Source organism: Elgaria multicarinata, chromosome 10 (genome assembly GCF_023053635.1).
Source record: "Elgaria multicarinata webbii isolate HBS135686 ecotype San Diego chromosome 10, rElgMul1.1.pri, whole genome shotgun sequence".
NCBI lineage: Eukaryota > Metazoa > Chordata > Lepidosauria > Squamata > Anguidae > Elgaria > Elgaria multicarinata.
In genome coordinates this window covers 12,066,023-12,090,100 of record NC_086180.1, presented here as the reverse complement: position 1 = coordinate 12,090,100, position 24,078 = coordinate 12,066,023, and the positions used below count along the sequence as shown (strand labels likewise).

The 24,078-nt window shown below is 44.1% G+C and overlaps 1 protein-coding gene across 2 annotated transcripts in view; it reads left to right on the top strand.

Moving 5' to 3' along the window:
• SLC4A4 (solute carrier family 4 member 4) overlaps positions 1-24,078 on the top strand; it is a 241,183-nt gene that overhangs the window by 158,190 nt on the left and 58,915 nt on the right. For both annotated transcript variants that reach the window (XM_063135204.1, XM_063135203.1), the window contains exons 7-12: positions 1,743-1,819; positions 11,782-11,939; positions 15,932-16,019; positions 17,761-17,915; positions 20,863-20,976; positions 21,689-21,863. In XM_063135204.1, the coding sequence (XP_062991274.1) occupies positions 1,743-1,819; positions 11,782-11,939; positions 15,932-16,019; positions 17,761-17,915; positions 20,863-20,976; positions 21,689-21,863 (767 nt within the window). The remainder of the gene's footprint in view (positions 1-1,742; positions 1,820-11,781; positions 11,940-15,931; positions 16,020-17,760; positions 17,916-20,862; positions 20,977-21,688; positions 21,864-24,078) is intronic.

The window sequence follows — 24,078 nt, the reverse complement described above, 5'->3', positions numbered from 1 at the left end:
GGGGCCCATGACACATCTTCACCAAGCAGGATATAACACTGTCTACACCAAGCAGGATATAGCAGTATGAAAGCAGTATATAAGAGGCAGGAACCACACCAAAGCAGGATATAGTGGTATGGAAGCAGTATATGGTCAGTGTCAATGGGCCCCAAAAGTTGTCAGTGCACTTCAATACCACTATAAAGCAGTAGTGTGGCTCCTGCCTCTCATATACCGCTTTCATACTGCTATATCCTACTTGGTGTAGATCTGGTCTATGAAAGGCTCCTGCCTTTCATATAACGCTTTCATAGTGGAATATCCTGCTTGGTATAGATGAGCCCATAGTGTTGTATCCTGCTTTTTATGCCACATCTGTAATGATTTGACACAAGGTGTAGATTGGGACATAGTCAGAGCTAAGTGGTTGCAGGACTTTTTCCTTGGTAAACTGGATTAGTCTGTTTACCAATAGCAAAATTAATATAGATTGGAGGATTTAATTAATGAAGGACAAAAAGTTTCTTTTCTCTATCAGTTGCCACCCAGTGATACAGAATATGCCACATTCTGTAGGGTTAAGTAAGGTTGTTACTAATTTGGATGGTTCATCTAGAGCATCTCCAGGAGTAGGAAAGTAATCATACTTCTTACAGTCACCTTGTCCATTATCTGGCTAGACGGGAGAGTTGACAGGGGTCAGGGGAGACCTGTTTATACGTCAGGTCATCATTCAGGTATTCTTTACAAGCTATGATTTCCTGGCTGGCTAAGTCAAGTCAAAGCTCACGGTGTTGCCTTCTTGCTGCCCCCCCCCCTTGAAAACAAGTCAAGTCAGCCATGAATTTATATGCAGCCCTACTGGATCAAAACAAGGGCCTATTTAGTCCTACATCCAATTATCCACAGTGGCCAATGAAATATCTCCGGGAAGTCCAGAAGCAGGAAATGACGACAAGGGCACTGCTCTCAGTAGTTTATGGAAGATAACGGAGTGATGTTGGAAAGTGCCATATGAACTAATTCTGCAGTTTCTCAGCGAAGGTACTTGCATGAGCTGATAGGGATCATCTCCTACCTTAGATTATTTTAGCTATTATATTAATATTTTATATTCTATTTTTGTCTATTATTATTATTATTATTACTACTACTACTACTACTACTATTATTATTATTTACATTTCTATACCGCCCCACAGCCAAAACTCTCTGGGCAGTTTACAAACAATTAAAAATCAATATACACAATTTAAAAACATAAAAACAGACAACACACAAAGTAATATCCTTTAAAAAGAACTTTGAACTCTCAGCCAGACCAAAAGATAGATCTGGGGTCAATTAAAAACTCAACATATGCTGTTAAGTGCCTGGGAGAAGAGGAAAGTCTTGACCTGGTGCTGAAAAGATAACAATGTTGGCACCAGGAGGGCCTCATCGGGGAAATCATTCCATAATTGGGGGGCCACCACTGAGAAGGCCCTCTCCCTTGTTGCCGTCCTCCGAGCTTCCCTTGGAGTAGGCACCTGGAGGAGGACCTTAGATTTTGAGTGCAGTGTTCGGGTAGGTTCATGCTGGGAAAGGCGTTCCTTCAGGTACTGTGGTCCCAAGCTGTGGGATTCATATTAGGCTTTCAAACTCTCTCCACGTTATTCAGCAAACTGCCTTGGTCAAGAACTGAAGTAGCCTGGGTCTCTGTGTTCTCTTTAGGACTATGCAAGTGATGCTTTAACTGCATCTTGATCTTGTGCTTACAGGCAGCCCAGCCATGACGCATAGAAACTTGACTTCCTCCAGTTTGAATGACATCTCTGACAAGCCTGACAAAGAGCAGGTGAGTTTGGCGTTCCTGATCCGCACCCCCTTGTGACGATGTGCCAGCAGAACATGAGATGATGCTTAAGGGGAGATGAGAACTTGAGGATGGGGGGAAGCCATGAGCCGTTGGCAAGTTGCCACTTTTAGGAACTGGTCATTTTAAAAAGCCGTTGTGTTATTGCCGGTGATGAGACGCCAGCTTCTGGCTTGGCGGTTTAGCACTGTTTCTAAGAGATCCGTCACCTGTTTCTGTTGCCAATTCATAATTTCTGCATGATTCCTCTATCCTGTCCATGAACCAAAACAAGCTTGTCCAAACTTTTTCCTGTTAGAGAACTCTGAATTCAGCCAAGGTTCTCCTTTCACATAAATTTGGTGTCTCCGTTCTACATTCTCTCTCTGACACCTTACCCGCATTTAAGGAGCATAACTCTGAGGCCTTAGCTAGACCTAAGGTTTATCCCAGGATCGTCCCGGAGTCATCCCTGCCTGCTCCCGGGATCAAAGCCCTATGAGGAGAGACTGAAAGAACTGGGCCTGTTTAGCCTGGAGAAGAGAAGATTGAGGGGAGACGTGATAGCACTCTTCAAATACTTAAGAGGTTGTCACACAGAGGAGGGCCAGGATCTCTTCTCAATCCTCCCAGAGTGCAGGACACGGAATAATGGGCTCAAGTTAAAGGAAGCCAGATTCCAGCTGGACATCAGGAAAAACTTCCTGACTGTTAGAGCAGTCCGACAATGGAATCAGTTACCTAGGGAGGTTGTGGCCTCTCCCACGCTGGAGTCCTTCAAGAGGCAGCTGGACAACCATCTGTCAGGGATGTTTTAGGGTGGATTCCTGCATTGAGCAGGTAGGTGGTTGGACTCGATGGCCTGTAGGTCCCTTCCAACTCTGCTATTCTATGATTCTATGATCCCCTGTGTGTCATTTACATGAACAGGGATGACCCCAGGACGATCATGGGATAAACCTTAGGTCTAGCTAAGGCCTAAGTCATTTTAAAAATTCATCCCGATCTAAAACAAGGCGCATGAGCAAAGCTTATGTGAAGATGAACAGGATTTATCAAATGATTTAAAAGTCTGAGTGGACCGAATTTAAACTTTCCACTCACCTTGGGGATCTCTCTGGTGTCAGGCTAGCTGATGGCAACTTTCAGGTTTTTGTTTTTCTTTTGTAATTTGGGGGATCCTGTTGTGCGAATGTGTTTGCAGCACTTTATCTCCCTGTCCCACCTGTGTGATAGCTCACAATGAGTAACGTGACCAGACACAAAAGAAGGCAGGGCTCCTGCAGCTTTAGCTGTTGTGATGAAGAGGGAATTGCACCAGTTGCTGTATGCATACAAATGACACCTACTGAAATTCCCCTTTTTGTACAGCTGTTAAAGACACAGGAGCCCTGTCCTCCTTTTCATATGGTCACCACCCTACCATTATGCAGAAGGTGTGCCCTTTTTGCTTGGGTCCTCTAGGGTGAATCGAGGACATTACAGCAATCAGATACAGGCGTTAGGAAACTGCCAGCAACTGCAGAGGTTCAACAATCGCAAGCACAGATCGAGGAAAGAAAGGAGAGGCTGCAAGAGGCCCTTACACAATCCATCAATGAAATGAGCTCTGAACAGCAGGAAGTCCTGGACACATCTCTGCTAGGACTGAGCATGAGGTCCTCCTTCATCCAGGCCAACTTCTTTTTAAACTTTAGAATTCGCTTTAGCCCCGAAAAGGGGGGGTGCTCTCTTGTTGATATGGAAACACAGGAGTCAGGAAAGTGCCACAAAAACACTGGGACAAGGGAGTGTTGTGTACATCATCAATTCAATGGCCCAGCTGGCAACACTCACTTAAACACATTCTGCATCTTAAGCATGTGCTTCTCCCAAAGAAAGGGGGAACCAATTTATGTTTACCGTGGCATGTACATATCAAAGCGTGTCTTCTGCTTTTTCCATAGAGCACTGCATAAAACTGAGCAATAAGCACAACCAGCAATGCTGATTTCCCAAACATTTCTTTAACCTTTATAAACCTAAAGTGCTAGCTGACTGGGGTGGGGGGGGTGAGGGAGGGAGGGGAGAAGCCCTTAAGATTCATTGTCCATGGGGGCTGCCAAGGACATTTCAACAAAGCAGGGAGAACTGAACGATTCCTTTGGAGTCCTGGGAATGCCAGCATTATTAGGGGAGGGCAACAGTGTAAGAGCCCGGTTTCCGGTGGCCTGTTCAGTGTGTTCACAAAGAGGAGGGATATTCTGCATAACTGCAAGGGGGCTAAGAAAGGATTTGTTCCGGGTCTTTCATGTCAGGAGATACTGGAGTTTGCTTCTGTTTCCAGACAGAATAAGATGAGCACCAAAGAATTGCCTTTTAAAAAGTGTGCATATTCCCAACTCGGTCTTCTCCAGCGTTTATACGCCAGACTTCCACAACCTGATGCTCTCCAGATATGTTGGACTCCAACTCCCATCATGGCTGGGAATGATAGGAGTTGCAGTCCAACACATGTGGAGGGTACCAGGTTGGGGAAAGCTGGTGTATACTCTCATAGGATCATAGAATGGTAGAGTTGGAAGGGGCCTATAAGGCTATCGACTCCAACTCCCTGCTCAGTGCAGCAATCCACCTTAAAGCATCCCTGACAGATGGTTGTCCAGCTACATCTTAAATGCCTCTCATGTGGGAGAGCCCGCCACCTCCCTAGGTCACTGGTTCCATTGTTGCATGCTAATTGGTTGCTATAATAATTAAAACTTATTGGCCTGCAACTGTAGGGTGACCATATAGAAAGGAGGGCAGGGCTCCTGTATTTTTAACAGTTGTATAGAAAAGGGAATTTCAGCAGGTGTCATTGGTATGCATGCAGCACCTGGAGAAATTCCCTCTTCATCACAACAGTTAAAGCTGCAGGAGCTATACTAGAGTGGCTAGATGCAAATGAGGGCAGGGCTCCTGCAGCTTTTAACTATTATGATGAAAAGGGAATTTCACCAGGTGCTGCATGCATACAAATGACATCTGCTGAAATTCCCTTTTCAAACAACTGTTAAATATACAGTAGCTCTGTCCTCCTTTTCCTATGGTCACCCTACATAATGGTTGGATTCCCTCACCTGTACAGTTCCCAACCAACCTGTTTGCAAAGTGGTGTTTTGGAGAGCCAGTGTGGTGTAGTGGTTAGTGTTGAGACTGGGAGCTGGGAGATCCAGGTTCTAGTCCCCACTCAGCCATGGAAGCTCACTGGGTGGCTTTGGGCCAGTCACAGACTCTCTACCCAGACTACCTCACAGGGTTGTTGCTGTGAGGATAAAATAGAGAGGAGGAGGATTATGTACACACCACCGTGGGTTCCTTGAAGGAAAAAAAGATAGGAAATCAATCAATCCATTTCAGAATTCATGCTGTGCTCCTAAAGCACTCAATCAGTGGTATGTTTTATCGTGACTTAATAGATCTCTTGACAGATGGTTCTGATTTGGCGTGTGCTGTTTAATGCAAGTAGGTTCCAGACAGAATTATGAGAAGTCACTCCTGCTTTTCACCAACTTGCAAAGATGCACATTGGACCAATTAGTTTGTGGATCTTGCTAAATGTGGGCTTCTCTGTAATGAGTTGGATGTGGAAGTCGTCTTGAATTGCCCCTTCACTCCATCTCAAGGCAATTTTTGTTTGTTCGTTTGTGTTGTGCCATCCTGAACTAGGATGTTGGGGGATGAAAGGGAACGAATACTGCAGGAACCAGAGAGGAAAGAGGAAAGGAAAGGAAGGCAACTGGGGCATTTCCCTAAAACTGCCTGCGTATTATAGTTGGAATGCTGTTAACAACCTGCCCCCCCTTACATACACACACACACACTCTTTCCTTCTTCCTTCTGTTCGCCTGTAAGGAAACTGGCAAAAGAAATACTTACAGGAGGAAGGATGTCCATATATAAGGCAAAAGCAGGGAATTGAGGACAATGGCAGTAGCTTCTGATAATGTCAGTGTCCTCTACAAATGTGGTAATTTTCAGTGGCGGGGGGTGGCCCCGATGTCAGTGGGGTGGTGCGAAGCAGCTCGGATCGCCCCTTTACAGTTCTGGCTGGTTCTGACTGAAACCCAGAGCAGATTGACCCACTGATATCAGAGCCACCAGCCTCCACTGATATTTAATGGGGGCGGGGCAGGGGGGAAGGGCTTTAGAGACATCCATGGGTATTACTTCAGATGTGAAGTGCACAACTAATTTTTCTGCTCTCCCTCTACCACTCCATGCTTTGCAACTACTTCTCAATATTTGTGATATGTTAAAACAACAGCAAAACTGTTTGGCAACCCTGATTTTTTTTAAAAAAATACTCTGATTGTGTGCATTTTTGCACTGTGGACTCAAATCACGGCACCATCTTGACTACAGGAATACAACGGTGTTTGTTTCTGCTGCCCTCATCATCTCGGGTTGGTTATTTGCGGGAGCCCTCGGGTTGGTTATTTGCGGGAGTCTCTGCCCCCAAGGTCCAGGCCTAGCTGCCCCGCTGCTCTTGTAGCTCTTCTGAACTTTTACACAACCAACCATCCTTTTTTGCTCTCTATGCCTAGAATTTACCCCTGGAATACTTCTAGGGTGCCTCTTCTCTTTCCAGTGGAAACCGCTTACAGTAGTAGAGCATCCCACAAAGGAACAGAAAAGCATTTTCAAAGGTGTAAACAACCGCAGGGAATTTTGAGGGGCGGTGGTGGAATTTCTAGGAATCCAAACGGCTGAATGCCTGGGGAACGTGCCCAGTCGTGTTCATGTAGTGGATATTCCAGACTAAGGCTGAGTGACGCCTTTGGCACCCAGCCGTAGCAATTACGAGATCAAGGGCGTCTGTTTGGGATGATAATAGCTCCACCAGCACTTGCCTTGGTTTGTCGCCTGTTAAGACCCATGCAAGGTTGTGTAATAATCCCCGTTACACTGCAGGCACTCTGCTGTGTTTTCTGGTCACGCCGCTCATAGCATGACTTAAAAGCTTCATACCCCTTTCCTAGGGTGACCATATGAAAAGGAGGACAGGGGCTCTTGTATCTTTAACAGTTGTACAGAAAGGGGAATTTCAGTAGGTGTCATTTCTATGCATTTAGCATCTGGTAAAATTCCTTCTTCATCACAGCATTTAAAGCTGCAGGAGCCCTGCTCTCTTTTGTATCTGGTCACTCTAGTATAGCTCCTGCAGCTTTAACTGTTGTGATGTAGAAGGAATTTCACCAGATGCTAAATGCAAACAAATGACACTTGCTCAATTCCTTTTCTAAACAACCTTTAAAGATACAGGAGGCCTGTCCTCCTTTTCATATGGTCACCTTACCTTTCCTCTGATTCTGTGAGCCCAAGTCTTCTAGTCAGACTTACCCTTTGTACTCAAACTGACCTATAACACAATAAAGAGCAGGCACCTACTCAATCTGTATTTTCCTTTTTAAATGCAAAAACATTTTTTTAAAACAACAAAAACACCCTTATTTATTTTAATTGTATAGTCGGCTGCATCTTCCAGGCCAAAACAGTAAAAGTAGACAACAAGTTTAAAGTCTTATTAAAACTTCTGAAAGTACTTACTCACCCTGGTTTCTTCTGCATTCTTGTTCCATCTCCTATTTTGGGCTTGCATGCTTATGCCGGTACATACAAGTTAAACCCTAGTTGTTTTAATTGATCCATCTTTCATTATTATTTGGACTATGATATCATTGCAAAATATGCATCTAGAGGTGTAGGTGCCTTTGGGCTATATCTGGATACCAGCTGAATTCCCAAAATCTAAATAACGAGTGGCTATAGAGTCAAACCTTTTGGGGCAATGATGCAAACATTACATTTTCACAGATCTCTCCTTCAGACTAGCCTTTTCACCCCTTACTGAATATTGATCTGCGTTGGGTCGGAATGGAAAGACAGGAAAGAGATTGGATAGAAAGATTAGCTAACTGCTAACATGTTTAAGCTATTGGCAGAACGCCTTAAGGGAACATGTCAAAGCAGCTATCAGAGACAACGCTTGATGAAGGGAGACATATCGGGAGTAGTGAATTAATCTGTGAATTACTAGCGTAAAGATTTCAGCTGAAGCTTTTTGAGTTGATAGGGTCATCCGGGGACAATGTGGAGGAGGAGCAAAATGGGTAGATAAAAGAAAGATAGTACCAGGGAGAAAATGTGAGATTATGAGCTCCATCACGCCAGCGTTATCGCCCGCTGTCACGATGCGTTGTATACAAAGGACTCAGATGACATAGTCCATTCCCTGCCCTGATCTCGCCACTTCCCCTCCCTCTTCGCGATGTTTCCAAGTGCGTGGAAGGAACGCTTTTTCCAGCAATGTGCTCAACCCTCTATGTGTATTTTTATCCCATCGTACTCAATCCTATGTTCTGAGGGCGGGCGACATTGCTGATAAAAGGGAGGGGGCGTGGCAGGGCGAGGTGTTCCTGCGAACAACCAATAGACTGTAAGGGGAGGTACGAATGAGATCTGCGGGGTGGAAGGAAACAGCGATTCCGAGGAGAGGGGTGAAGATGAATAAAATGGGATAATAGGAGGGGATAATAGGAGAGGGGATAATAGGAGGGCAAATGTTCAGGTGTGATGGAGCTTTATGGGGGTTGGAAGAGAATCTAGAAGAGGAAAGGCTAAGATGAGAATATTTGTGTGTTGCGAGGTGGGGGTGGGGAGAGTGAGTGCATTCTTTGGGAAGTGTTTAATACATTGGAGAGCAGGTTATTTACTCAGAAGCAAAGACTGCTTTACTCTGTAACAAGACAAAAAATGGCAGTGACTCACTTATTTTTAAGAATCTGACCTGGATGTTGTTGACAGTTTTAACTTTAACATTACATCATGTTACAGGACTGTCTGTTCTCTCTGCTACCCCACTTCATCCTTTAGAACTCTACTACCTGTATTAATAATGGAAGCTAAGAGAAGTTTTTGAAAAGTACCTTATTTTACACAATTCATTCTGCTTCTGCATGTGAGGCGGAGTGCGAGGACTATGCACGGCACTGGAGCCCTTCCCCTAACTTCTGGAAATCTTATTCTGTCATTTCTCTGGCTCTTAAGGCTTCAGCAGGTCTATCATCAACATCATAAGTCCTAGACACAACTACAGCTTGCACTGTGCCCAGACGATAAGCCATTATGCTGCTCACGTGGCTTTTAGTATATTTCTGGGTCAGCAACGCCATTGGTTTTCAAACGTTTGACCTTCAGAGAACTCTTTACACATTGAAACCCTTGAACGTTGCAGAGGATTCTGGGAAGCACATGCTCAGTTTGTGCAGGACACTGAACTGTCCTGCTGAGACTCACTTTTGTCTCATGTGAACCGAGAATGTGCTCTAAAGCATACTGAAGGTTCCCCAGATGATTGGTTGTGGAATTCATGCTGTGTTTCAGAGACATTTGTCTTGATATTAAGAACATAAGAAAAGCCATGCTGGATCAGACCGAGGGCCCATCTATTCTACTAGCTTTCCACCTTCATAATTGTTTTTTAAAAAAAATTATTGTTATTATTGCTACTATAGGGTAGCAATTAGGAAAACTAATTTGTTACTGGGATGAGATGGGGAGTTTATTTATAGGTTTACCGTTATTTTATTTATTTATTTTATTTTTATACTGCCCATCAGCCGAAGCTCTCTGGGCAGTGCACAATTTAAAACCAGAAAATATAACAAGTCATAATTTAAATATTAAAAAGTTAAAAAGGCAATATAAAACCAGCTACATTAAAAAAAAACCAGGGAAAGCCTGTGTAAAAAGGTATGTCTGTGTAAAAAGGTTTCTTACTGCGAATAGAGAGGGAAATGTTCATTGCCCTGGCTTCTTCACCCTGTTGCTAAACTCTCACAGTGCTTAAGTCTCTTGTTTGCTGACACTTTGTCCCTGGGGTGGAGACGCTTCCTCGCTGGGGCTCCTCATGTCAGAGTGCTGATTTTCTCATTGAAGACCCCTTGATAGGCTTTTGGGGACCCCTGAAAACAAGTGAATAAAACCTTAGCTGCTTTTCTTGGACAGCTAGATCCAGGGTTGGGGGCAGCTGCCTCCTCCGTCCTTACTGGCATGGCAGATGTGACTGTTTGGATTGTAGGGTGGCTTTAAGTAATTGTGGGTCCACAAGAGTGCAAAATTGGGCAGGGTATCTATGTAGCCAGGCGGCTCATGAATTCTCTTAGGGAGAAAAGTAATACGAGTTGTGGGAGAAAGATAGCTTTCACACTCCACGTCATACAGTTTGTGTGTGCTTTCAGACAGAAATGTCGGTTCATAATTTATCTGAAAGGGATATGTGGAATGTTGTGTATTCAATGTCGGCTAGAACACTAAAGTCATGAATAATTACAGTTGGATTATCATTCCATTTGTACTTTTTTTTAAAAAAAAAATGGAATAAGAAGTGGAAACTTTTCCCCCTGTAGAAGCATCTGAAATCAATTCATCACATCGAGTCAATCTGAAGTTAAGATCTTTTTCTTGTGCAATTTCCACCAACAATAAATCAGGGAATGGTAGGGGCCCTGTTTTATTCCATAAATATTTGTCAACATTCCGAATTTATGAAGCTTGGCTGCTCACAAGTAATATTGCAAATATAAATGACTTCAGTTCAGCAGATATATTTACTCTTGTGTAATCCCATTAAAATGAATGGGACTCTATCTCTGTCACTATAACAATTAAGAATATAGCCATTGTTAGTTTAACTCTTCATAATACATGACATATGTCAAATTCTAGACTGGTAGATGTGATTGCATATATTGCAAGCATATGTGTTATCATCAAACATCACACATATTTGTAGTTATTGGATGTTCTGTGGCCAATAGAATGTCTCCAAGTAATATTATGAAAGTGGGCCTTCTTAGTAGTGGTACCTGCTCTCTGGAGCACTCTATCACATGTGGTCCAAGAGGCTTTCCTTGGCCTGCAATGTTGTTGTTGTTGTTGTTGTTGTTGTTATTATTATTATTATTATTATATTTGTATTTCGCCTTTTGCTCAATGCCTCAAGGCGGCCTTACAAAGTTTAAAACATACATTGGGGGGGAACCCCCCCCCTAAACGTTTAAAATACACAACAAAATTATAAGACATTAACATAGATGGAGGGCCAGATTATTCTCCAAAGGCCTGCTGGAACAAAAAAGTTTTAGCCTGCTTCCGAAAGCCCATCAAGGAGGAAGCCAACCTAGCTTCCCTGGGAAGAGAGTTCCAGAGCACTGGAGCAGCCACTGAGAAGGCCCTCTCCCATGTTCCCACCAGGTGCACCTGTGAAGATGGTGGGACTGAAAGAAGTTCTCCAGAAGATCTCAAAGCATGGGCAGGCTCATAAGGGAGAATACATTCTTTCAAATAACCTGGACCCGAGCCAATGTTGAATATTGTTCAATGTTGCTGGGTTGTACTGCTTATGCTGTGATTTTTTTTAAAAAAATTATTTGTTATTTTATATTGTATTACATAAGCATTTTATAAGTATTATAAGTGTAACCCGTTTAGAGATTCTATTATATTAAGTGGGGCATAAGTTTAGTAAATGAATAATAAATATTGTGTTCTAGTATTTGTTCATGTGTGCCTGAATGTGCTCCTTTTGTAGTGAATATTGAAATTAGAACAGTTGGTGGATTACGAGATAATGGGATAGATCTTATGGCATTGGATCAGGTGCTGGGATAGAGTGCTCAGATCATAGAATCATAGAATCATAGAATAGTAGAGTTGGAAGGGGCCTATAAGGCCATCAAGTCCAACCCCCTGCCCAATGCAGGAAGATCTCAATGATCAGTCTCTAGTCAAGAAAAGTCTCTTCTTTGGGCCAGTTCCTGTTGATGCAAGAGTGGGAAAGCTTTGGTTGGCCCAATAAAAGACATCTTACCTATTTTGCATCTCAAATTCCCAAGTATTCCTCCTAATGGGACTGCTGTGTTTCCCTCTTTTCCATGCAGCTGAAGAACAAGTTCATGAAGAAGTTGCCTCGAGACGCCGAGGCCTCCAACGTTCTGGTCGGAGAAGTAGACTTCTTGGAAGTTCCTTTCATTGCCTTTGTTCGGCTGCAGCAAGCCGTTATGCTCGGTGCTCTAACAGAAGTCCCTGTACCTACCCGGTAAATGAACGCCCTCAAAGGTGTTGCCATGTTATTTAAATCAAAAGAAGAGGGGAAGAACCTGTATTCAAAGTCAAAATAACCGGTTTAGTAAACCAAGCAAGAGTCTCATCGTTTTCAGTACAGTTCTTGTGGACAACATCCTTTTGGGAACTTTACGTTATTGGGAGGATTGGCGGAAATGCAGTAACCAATCTCTCCTTCCCAGGTGTTGTCTAATACCTGGAAGCTGTTGTAGTATCACATTAATTGTTCTGTCCTCTAATACAGCCTTCCCTGACCAAGTACCCTTCAGATGTGTTGGATAACAACTCGCATCAACTCCTAGTCATGTCATCTGAACCCATCAGGTGTTGTTGGGTTGTTAGAGGGCTGTTTCCTCCTATAAAAAGCCAGGTTCGGAAGACACGACAAGCCAGATAATTAGGCAAATGGCACTCGGCAGGCACTGCTGCTTAAACAAGTCGCCATGGCTTGTTTAAGCTGCAGTGATTGTGCAAACCACACTCTCTCTCTCATGTCCACTATAGGGCCTGTTCAGACAACGTGCTAAGCTGTTCTACTCTAGAATGGCAAAATGTTTTGTTTTTGTGTAGATACCATAGTATTTAATATCACATTAATATACATAAACACACATGTGATGTGACAGTAATAGAAAGCCATCTGGTCAGTATAAAAATAAAGCGCCAGTAATTTAATTTCAGGCAGTAGTATAATCTTTCCTGTCGGCACGCTTTATCTTGCAGGGAAGGCAGGGGGATGGTTGGGTAGAATTTTGTGCTAATTATGGAGACTATGGCCTTAGCTAGACCTAAGGTTTATCCTGGGATCGTCCTGGGGTTGTCCCTGCCCGCTCCCGGGATCCCCTGTGTGTCATTTACATGAACAGGGATGACCCCGGGATGGTCTCGGGATAAACCTTAGGTCTAGCTAAGGCCTATGTTCCAATGATTGACTTGTCATAAATGAAGGAGTAGTTGGCCCTTCTGAATAACTGGAGGAGGGACTTTGAAATTTTGCACCCAATGGCTTTGGTCATGGGGTGTGGGCAAGAGTAGGGATGCGGGGTTGCCAATGGGGAGGCAATTGATGGCCGTGGGTAGAAGGAGGGATTGAAAGCAAGAAGGCATCGGAGGAGGAGAGGGTTAGAAAGTTGTTGCTGAGCAGCCACTGCCAAACTGTTCTCACGGTTGCTGTGAAATAATTAACATTCTGTGCTCTGGTATATCTCTGTAGACTGCGAGTAGCCATTTTTGAGGACAGAGGTAGATGAGTGGTAAGCCCCAGAACTCCCTGTGCAATGGGGAATTCGCTCAAGTGCCCGAGTGCTTGCTTAGCATGCAAGAAGTCGTTGAGGCCATTCATGGAAGGACTCAGCAGTTGACTTGCATACAGAATTTCCCAAGTTTATCCACTGGCATAAGAACATAGGAAGAGCTCTGCTGAAGCAGACTGTTCACACAGTGGCCAACTATCTGTCAACCAGGAACCCTAAGCAGGATATGAGTGCCACAGCACTCTCCTGCCCCCATTCCCCAGCAACTGGTATACATAAGCTTACTGCCTGTGGTACTGGACGTAGCACATAGCCATCAGGACTAGTAGCCATTGATAGCCTTCTCCCCCAGGAATTTAACTGACATCTCCAGTTAAAACCATCAGATAGCAGCTGATGTGATGTAAGACATTTCTGCCTAAGATGCTGCCTGGAAAATCATTGCTAGTCAAACTAGACAATACAGGGTTAGATGGACAAATAATAGGGGGGTTCACATGCCCTCCCCCCATTCACATATTGAATGAACATGGGAGGGGGTGCAGAGTAGCAATCCCCTGGCATATTTTTTCAGTGTGTGTATTGGGGGCGGATGTGAACTTTCTTTCTTTCTTTCTTTTTTTCTTTCTCTCTCTCTCTCTCTCTCTCTCTCTCTCTCTCTCTCTCTCTCTCTCTCTCTCTCTCTCTCTCTCTCTCTCCCCCCCCCCTTTCACCCCACCCCGGCATGAGACCACTTTCTTTGTTTCCCACTATCCATTTCCCACTAGCATTTTGTGGTAGTGTTGGTAGGGAACACACTGCAAATTTCTTGGATTTTAATCCAAGTCAGAGAAGAATTTGGGAGTTTCTAATGCTCGCCTCTCCTTTGAGACTAGCATGAACAAATCTCTCAAACTCATTTCTGGGCCCTAGCCTGATAAACCTTTCCGGCATCTCTAGAAAGTGTCCTTCAACATTGGACACTTCCTTGGAGAAATTGTTTGTTTTAGTGACTGCTATTTATTTTACAGCAAAAAGTCAGTATTATTTGTTTTCTGAATGTGTTTATACACCATCAAGCACGTTGACTGGATCACTTAACTTTTGTAAACCGCCGTGAGAGCTTTGGCTATGGGGCGGTATATAAATGTCAATAATAATAATAATAATAATAATAATAATAATAATTTAAATGTCAGGGAACCGTAGGCAATTCTTTCCAGCCTTGAGGCCATAAGTGTGCTTCTTGTTGTGTGATGGTGCAGGGCATCACCATCTTATTTTTCTCATCTTCTTTCAGTTATTCATAACTGGCAGGTGCTCCTTCCCTGAGAGACTTGCTTTTCTCAGTGCATACGTGTGTGTGTAAGCAAAATCTATAGCAAAAGCTTTAGACAGGTTCTTTATGGCATTAGCACTTTGGGGGCTAGTTACATGAAATATGCTGAACACCTTTACTGCAATAATTCCCTGAACTGCAGTCCTTAAACCCCCATATTATGGCTAAAAAGCATTTAGGCTAATTAGAATCAACTCAACTCAAATTAAATTTAAAGGCCAGTTTATATTGAGCACAATCCTATACACGGTTACTCAGAAGCAAAACTTACTCTGATGAATCGGGCTTGCTCTCAGATGTGTGTACATAGGATTGTGGACTTAAATAATCTCCTTATGGTGTTTTTTTTAAATTGCTGGTTTTATTGGTTGCGTTATTTGTCTTTTCCTACTTATTGTCTTAGTCTTATTGATATTTGGTATTATTTTTGTCCTACGCCTTGACAAATGCTATATTACAAAGACAAGCAATGCATTTTCTACCTAAATAAAACAAAATCCCCTATGTTTGAACACTGCCCATATCTTCTATCACTGTTAGTTGAATTACTCAAGAATTGATGGAATAATTGGTGTTCTCTTAACCTTGATGACATCACTGAGAACGTCCAGGGTGGCCAGGTAGTCATCAGACATGGCTTGTAAAATAACTTCTTTCAGTATTATAACAGAGGCATGGTTAACATTTGGCTAACAGTTTTACATGTAAAGTTTTTCGAAAGCATGAAATTGAGCTTCTATTGTAATGAACAACAGTAAAAGAGAAATGCAACGGATGTGTTAGTACAACTGCTTAGTTAAAGCACAGTTGTACTAACACATACCCTAAGTATGTGTTAGTACAACTGCTCTTTAACTAAGATGCCATTACTGCTCAGTGGCACTGACCATTACAGCATCTCAAGGCCTCACATTTTGTGGCAAAATATGCTCCCAGATCCTGAAATGTAATCCAGATGTAATCATACGTAGAGTAGACCCATTGAAATAAACATAATAAATGTAAATGTTAGTCGTGAGTAACTTAAGGCCCATTGAGTTCAGTGGGTCAACTCTAAGCATGACTATGTCTGAATCCAGCCCAGTTTAGTAATGTTTAACTTTTTCTGGATCATGTCCATTGTGTTTTTGGTGATCCTCATTGGAAGTTTTTGAACGCTATGTACTTTTGAGCACTTACATCTTTCTAATGTTAATGATACATAAGCTTTCCTAAAAATGCTACGGGTGTGAATTTCATGGATCTCCATGCTTCATCGCCCTTATCTAATTAGGACAAATTTTACTGAGAGGATTGTATCTTTTTTTTTTTTTTTTAAAAAAGGAGACATTTTGAATCCTAACAATACTGGTTTGTTTCTCTCTCTTTCTCTCACCCCCCCACTTTTGGAGTCAGGTTTCTCTTCATTTTGCTGGGTCCCAAAGGCAAAGCTAAATCGTACCATGAGATTGGCCGCGCCATTGCCACATTGATGTCTGATGAGGTAATCTCCATTCCACGTTGATAAGTGCAATCGATCAGCTTATTTTGCGTTAGCTTGCATCAGAGGCATTTCTCCCCCACGGACACAAAGAGCCGATTTTGCAGAACTTCCAGAAAACATTCAGGACAGGGTTCCGTGAATACCCAAGGATGGGGAATTTGAGGGCATTTTGTGGCTCATCTACACCAAGCAGGATATTCCACTATGAAAGCGGTATATAAAAGTCAGGAGCCACACTACTGGCTTTATAGCAGCATTGAAGTGCACTGCAGGATCTACACTACTGCTTTATAGTGGTACTGAAGAGCACTGACAACTGTTGGAGCCTATGACACACCTACACCAAGCAGGATATAACACTATGAAAGTGGTATAAAGCAGTAGTGTGGCTCTTGCCTCTTATATGCCGCTTTCATTCCGGAATATCCTGCTTGGTGTAGATGTGTCCTGGGCCCCAACAGTTGTCCGTGCACTTCAATACTGCTATAAAGCAGTAGTGTAGATCCTGCAGTGCACTTCAATACTGCTATAAAGCAGCAGTGTGGCTCCTGCCTTTTATATACCTCTTTCATACCGCTTTCATAGTGGAATATCCTGCTTGGGGTAAATGAGCCCTTGGTGTTTGACCGTTTCTACGCCTGCCTTTTTTCCTGGGATTGTCCCGGGATCATCCCTGTGCATCCACATGACACACAGGGGATCTCGGGAGCAGGCAGGGACAATCCCTCCATTTTCCTGGGATAATCCTTAGGTGTAGAAAGGGCCACTGTGGCAAGAGTGAGTTTGCCATTCGGTGACAATGAACTGCAGTGAATTGTGACTCTCTCAGTGCCAAATTGCAGTGACGGTGATGATTCTGTGTCTTTGAATACACATTGCCTCTGAAAAGCAGTAACGTGCCAGGATTGGGTTGTTACTTTTAGTGGGGAAGTGGTACCTTCCAGTGGGGAAGTGCTTGGTAAGAGGTTGTTGCCCAATCCTTACTCTGCCTGTTGCCCCCTTCCAAACCCCTCTCCCCCATCACTTCATTTTCCACTGGTTGCAGCAACCTGGGGTGGTGGAGAATGTCCCTGGGGAAGGGTTATGGGGGAAAGCGGAAGGTGGAAGGAGAGTTCAGCACCCCTCTCCCACTTACTATGTCTTTTCTGAAAATATCTCACCTGTACTTTTAGTGGTGCCTGTGTTTCAAGATACGGCTCTGCTGCTGTCATGTTAAGAATTCATATGAAATCTTAGGTGTATGCTTGAATTTGTTTTTTAGAGTAATAATTTGTGACGTTGCACTGAGAGTCATTGGACAGCCCCCAAGAAGGCCACTCTTAATTGCATGTGCTGTTCCAGCTTGAGGTGCTGATGGGATTTCCACGAAGGCACCCTCAGCCAGCTTGGAGGGTCACATGCTCCCCACCCCTGCTTTAGGGGAAAAGCCATTTGGCTGGTGGCTGGTGGCACTTTGGCTACTGTTCATATTCCATAGCTCATTGGTGGAGAGACCATAGTTCATTGGTGGAGCATGTGCTCTGTGAGGTCCCAGGTTCAGTTTTTGGCATTTCCAGGTAAAAGGATTTGGTAGCAGCTGATATGAAATACCTCTTCTTGTAAAATGTGGAGTGCTGCTGCCAGTCAAAGAGAAAGTTCTTGGTTACATGAACACTCTGTCCTGGTATAAGGCACCTTTCTGTGTACCTGTAGGAACATGGTGGCAAATGGCACCCTTTCCTTTTCCTCTCCGTCTTTGCAGGTGTTCCACGACATTGCCTACAAAGCCAAAGACAGACAGGATCTGATTGCTGGAATCGATGAGTTCTTGGATGAAGTCATTGTGCTTCCGCCTGGAGAGTGGGACCCTGCCATCAGGATAGAACCCCCCAAATCCCTCCCTTCGTCTGACAAAAGGTAACAGAGTTGCATGCGGCATGTGCCTTCCGGCAGCTGGTGAATACCACCACATCACTGGCTGGAGATGCTGCTGAAGGGGACGTATAGCATCCAGACAGTTGAACTCTCAAAGATGTGTTGACTTGGAGCTAAATAGCCACCACCGCTGGCTTTAGAAAAGGCAGAAGGTTTATTGGACTGAGCTTCTAAGCCGGGGGCCAGCAACTGGCAGCCAGCAGATAAAATCTGGCTTGTGGTCCCAGAGTTTATGTTCAGGATGCTCCTCGCCCTTTTCAAGTGTTGCTGCTGTCTTGCTGGGTGAAATACAAAAGATTAAACTGGAAAGAGAGGAGAGGGGTAATAGTAAGGCATCAAACGTATGGTTGCCTGTCAGCTCACTGCTTGGTACTAGAACGGTCCACCACTGGCTAAGTTAGGGTACTTATAGATATAAAAAAAACACATTTCTCTCCAAAAGGATGAGCTGGAATGTTATCAAGATGTACTAGATAGCAAACCAACCCTGCACCAGTTGATTGTCTTACCCCATCTGCTTATGCCTTCAGTGTTTAATTTAATGTACATTTGTCCACTTTTTCTATATCAAAAGCACAATCATAGAATCATAGAATAGTAGAGTGGGAGGGGGTCTGTAAGGCCATCGAGTCCAACCCCCTGCTCAATACAGGAATCGACCGTAAAGCCTCCCTGACAGATGGCTCTCCAGCTGCCTCTTGAAGGCCTCTAGTGTGGGAGAGCCCGCACTAGATAATAGTTGAAAAAAATGGCTCTGGGGCCTGTTCAGACAGTAAGCTAAGCCATGGTTAGGCTGTTAAGCCTTTTGCAGCAAATGGTTAGTGAGCGTGTTTCAACTGTGGTTATCTAGCCACCATAGTCAGGAATGGTTCACAGGACACACACAGGCCATTTCTACACCAGCCTAGTGTAGAGGGAGGGGGAGGGGGAGGGGGGAGGATCTCGCGGGAACCTGATCGTGAGATCCTCCCCTTAGTCCACATGCGGGTGCGACATCCCAGAAGGAAGGAAGGTGTTGCGACCACCATTTTTAATTTATTTTTTAAAGCACGTGCACTCCAACGTACAGTGAGGTTTTTTTTAAAAAAAGCCCCGACTCCTTTCCCCCCCACCCCCGATTCCTCTTGGCCCAGCTCCTTCCCTCTACTGATCCCTGTTACTTTCAGGGAAGTAGGGCTGCCTTTGAAGACGGTTCGGAAGCTGCAGCTCATGCAAAATGCAGCGGCCAGATTGATTTTGGGAACCAGAAGGTTCGACCATATAACACCTGTTCTGGTCCGCTTGCACTGGCTGCGTGTATGTTTCCGAGCCCAATTCAAGGTGCTGGTTTTGACCTATAAAGCCTTACACAGCTTGGGACCACAATACCTGACAGAACACCTCTCCTGACGTGAATATACCCTGTCACTACGTTCAACATCTAAGGTCCTCCTCCGAGTGCCTACTCTGAGAGAGGCTCGGAGTGTGGCAACGAGGGACAGGGCGTTTTCGGTGGTGGCCCCCAGACTGTGGAACGATCTCCTTGACTAGGCTCGCCTGGCGCCAACGCTGCTATCTTTCTGGCACCAGGTTAAGACTTTCCTCTTTGCCCAGGCATATGGCGGCACATCTTAATCACCCATATGTTTAGTTTTTTAACGGTTTTTAATGCTTTATGTGTGTATGTTCTGTGTTTTAGAATTTTAAATTTTGTATACTTGTTTTTATCTCAATTTTAAAATTTCTGTAAACCGCCCAGAGAGCCCTGGCTATGGGGGCGGTATATAAGTGTAATAAATAAATAAATAAATAAATAAATAAATAAATAAGTAGCCGGGACGGGTGGCCACACGTCCTACGGTCTTGGGATGATCCCGAGACCACAGAAAGAATTGGATTTTCCCAGGGATTATTTATCCCTGGGAAAACCCGTGCTCGTCCTTCTTTCCTCCCGGGAGTCCCAGTGTGTCATTTGGACGCACGGGGACCTGGCCGTGACCAGGCTGCATTTTCGGGCTGGTGTAGAAACAGCCTGTCATGTTTCACATGACAGCTAAGCCATAATGTTTAGCTCAAAATGCTTAACCACCGTGGCTTAGCACACTGTGGTCATACTGTGGTAAGACACGCGCTGGGTTTAAACTTAGCTGCAGTTCCCCCCGTGAGCAGAGATGGTTATCACGGCTGGGTAGTGCTCATGGGGAGGTACTGTTTGTGAGAATCACCATCTCTATATGGAGTGTGTTAGCCATATTCTTCTTACGCAGCCATAAAAGGATTTCTGTGAAGTTTCAGAACTTTAGGCTCCTTTACTTTCCACTGATCTGCCAGACTGAGTCCTTGTTTAAGGTACTTTTGTTGCCAAAACATTCATGATATGGACTACTATGTTACTGTTTATAAATAGACAAAACACATGTTTTATTATTGCCAGATGTAAGAGGGTGGTAGCATTTTACGTTATACTGGTGACTAGGGATGTATGAGAAATTAGTTTCAGTTCATTTTTGATCAGGATTTACGCAGTTTGCACCTTCCTGACCAAACATGGACTTAGACGCAATCTGTGGTCTTTCCAAACTTGCAGTATGATTCATGGACTGAGATGATGATGCCTTGGACAGCATGCATACATTTGAAAAAAATGAGCATGAAAGAATGTGGATTTTTGAAAACTAGACACAAATATGCTGTAATAAATAGAAGATGAATGCATAATGCATTTCAAAAATATACACAGTGGGAAAAATACACATGAAGACAGATTTTCATATGAAAAGATAAAGAAAATCAAAGCTCACAATCTGATACAGATTTGAGATTGGAACAAGCTTCAAGATGAAATTAAAGAATTTCAATGAGCTCATTTCGCTAGCATTGAGTGGTGGTCCATTATATTTGTACCCAGTGTGATTGCCCATTTGCATTCTCGTTCTTTCTTTCTGAACAGGAAAAACATGTATTCAGGTACTGAGAATGTGCAGATGAATGGAGACACTCCTCATGAAGGGGGCAACGGAGGTGGCGGACATGGGGACTGTGAGGAATTGAAACGCACTGGCAGGTAAGAGAGAAAAGGATGTGTCATAAAAAGGGACATTTTGCTAGATGGTTGTGTTGTATTTCTCTGTAAACTCTTGCTTTCGATGGGAGGCAAATGACGAGGCCTGCTAGGTAATCTACAAAGCTTTTATTAAGCAACAAACATCTCTTCCACCTGAAGAGAGTCTAATCTCTTGGAAACTTCCCCCTAGGCAAAACTATGCAAACTAAGCGAGACAATTGTCTAACCAAGGAGAACAGGAAGCCCCTTCCCAAGCGCCTGTAACTTCAGAGAACCTGGTGTGGAGGCAGGTTCTGGCACAGTCTTAGTCGGACTGACTTTCTCATGCCTTCCTTTCGCTCTGTGCGTTTTAGCTTCCGGCAGACCCTAGCATCAGCTAGCTTGTCGGGGCGCTCCCCTCCAGAAGAAAGCTCACTTCTCACTGAGTGTGTAGGATTTGGCCTTGAGGAGGTAAGCTCTGGAGAGGGCTGACTTCCAGCTGGGGAATCGTCCATGAGAGCTTCCTCCCCCCACTGGTACAGGCTGGCTGGTGTCTGGCGACGCCTCCTCTAGTTCCGAATCTGAGTCTGATTGATTACCTGAAACACCTTCTCCCAAAACAGGGGCAATTAGGTTAGCCATGACTGGTTGTAACACACCCTTCTTGCTTTCAGATTTCCATTTTTCTGCCTTGACTAATGTAATTCTGAGGTATTGTCTTACTCTTGTTCAGATTTTGTGGGGGTTTAATCAAAGACATCAAGAGGAAAGCCCCTTTCTTTCCCAGCGACATCTACGACGCGTTCAACATCCAAGCCCTGTCCGCCATTCTCTTCATTTATCTGGCTACTGTAACCAACGCCATCACTTTTGGAGGCTTGCTGGGAGATGCAACTGACAACATGCAGGTTAGCCGTGGTTCTGAATAATCCTGCTCAAGCCTCTGTCATTGCAACGGGGGACGGTGTGGCTCAGAGGCAGAGCTCATGCTTTGCATGCGAAAGGCCCCAGGTTCAGTCCCCAGTTAGGGCTGGAAAATTATTATTTTTTGCCTGAAACTGAGGATTGCTGGCAGTCAGGGTTGACCATAGCGGGCTAGATTGACCAGTGGCCTATTTATTTATTTTATATACCACCCCATAGCCGAAGCTCTCTGGGCGGTTTACAAAAGTTAAAAACAGTAATCATTAAAACAAATATACAAAGTTTAAAATTGTCAAAAATATAAAAACAACAGTATAAAACAACAGTATCCATTTAAACAATAGCAGTTCTGGGGTCCATTAAAAAACAAACAAACTTAGCATATGTTGTTATATAAGGCAGCTTCCTGTGTTCCTTGCTCAAGTCCAGGTTATTTGAAAGACCGTATTCTCCCTTATGAGCCTGCCCGTGCTTTGAGATCTTCTGGAGAAGCCCTTCTTCCAGTCCCGCCATCTTCACGGGCGTGTTTGGTGGGGACATGGGAGAGGGCCTTCTCGGTGGCTGCTCCAGTGCTTCTCTTCCCGGGGAAGCTAGGCTGGCTCCCTCCTTGATGGGCTTTTGGAAGCAGGCTAAAACTTTTTTGTTCCAGCAGGCCTTTGGAGAATAATCTGGCCCTCATCTATGTTAATGTCTTATAATTTTGTTGTGTATTTTAAACGTTTATGTCCCCCCCCCCCAATGTATGTTTTAAACTTTGTAAGGCCGCCTTGAGGCCCAGCATTGGGCAAAAGGCGGGATACAAATATAATAATGATGATGATGATGATGATGGCCTGGACTTAGTCAACATATCATTTTTTGTGGCCACATCTAACAGTTCCATCTTACGGTCTGCTGCTGAAAGCAAAAGTGGGCAGTGTGAGGAGGAAGAGCTCTTGTACCAGTGCACTGTTGTAAGCCATGGTGTCGTACTGTTCTAGTAAAACACTTGTTTAGTGACTTCGGACTGTGCAGCTCCACTGTTACTGGTAGGGTGACCGTATGAAAAGGAGGACAGGGCTCCTGTATCTTTAACAGTTGCATAGAAAAGGGGATTTCAGCAGGTGTCGTTTTCAGTTCTGTATCAAGTCTGCAGCAAACCTAAACAAAATTAATCTACTTACACAAAACTCCAGCTGGAGAGACAAACTGTTATCAAGTACAGTGAATGCTGGTCTTGCTTTCACTGCTCAAATATTTGTTCTCAACACGAAGGAAGTTAGCTTAACAAATACCTCTCCCTTACTTCTTCCAGAACTTCCTGGTCTGCAAGGCGTCAGCTCTGGGTTTTGTTTGTTTGTTTGTTTGTTTGTTTTTTGATTGGTCTGCCCAGTTGGCTTCCATTCCACTCCTCCCCTCAGATCTTCCTGTTTGACGCAAATATTACATTTTTAGACATTTAGGTGAATTATGCAAATGGGTCCTCCTGTGTGGTGGCAGTCCTGAGTGTAGGTTATTTTAACCTTCAAAACATCGTGATCAGAAACGTGTTAAAATTCTGGGAGGGGGATGAACGTGTTTGTGGTAGTGGAACTAACCTTTTGTGCGGAAGGGGCTCAATTTCATGGCCCCTGCTAGGATGTGAGCTAGTTGGGCCTTGGCCTTGGGTTTTGTGAGGTGGGGAGAGGAAAAAAGACACCATGGGAAAAAGTTTGTTAATTCTGGAGATGGAGAGAGCGTCCAACGTGAAACACACACACCCCCTCCCTTCTTCCAATGCATGTTGTAAGACAGGCAGGGAGGAGGTCACTCAAAGAGAAGGACTGTGGGAGTCTCAGAGATGCTGGTCTTTTGACTGGAACCAAACCCTGGTTCAGTTAGTTCCAGTGCCATGCTGATACCGCTCACTCAGTTCCACACCTGTGTGCAGAATTAGAAACATAAAATAGGGGAGTTGGAAGGGGCCCATAAGGCCATCGAGTCCAACCCCCTGCCCATTGCAGGAATCTACCTTAAATCATCGCTGACAGGTGGCTGTCCAGCTGCCTCTTGAATGCCTCTAGTGTGGGAGAGCCCACAACCTCCCTAGGTAATGGGTTCCATTGTCGTACTGCTCTAACAGTCAGGAAGTTTTTCCTGATTTCCCGCCCCAGGAAGGCCGAAAACCAATCCACGTAAGCTGCAGTTGCCAAGTGCATCCACCAGTCTTTGGAGAATAAT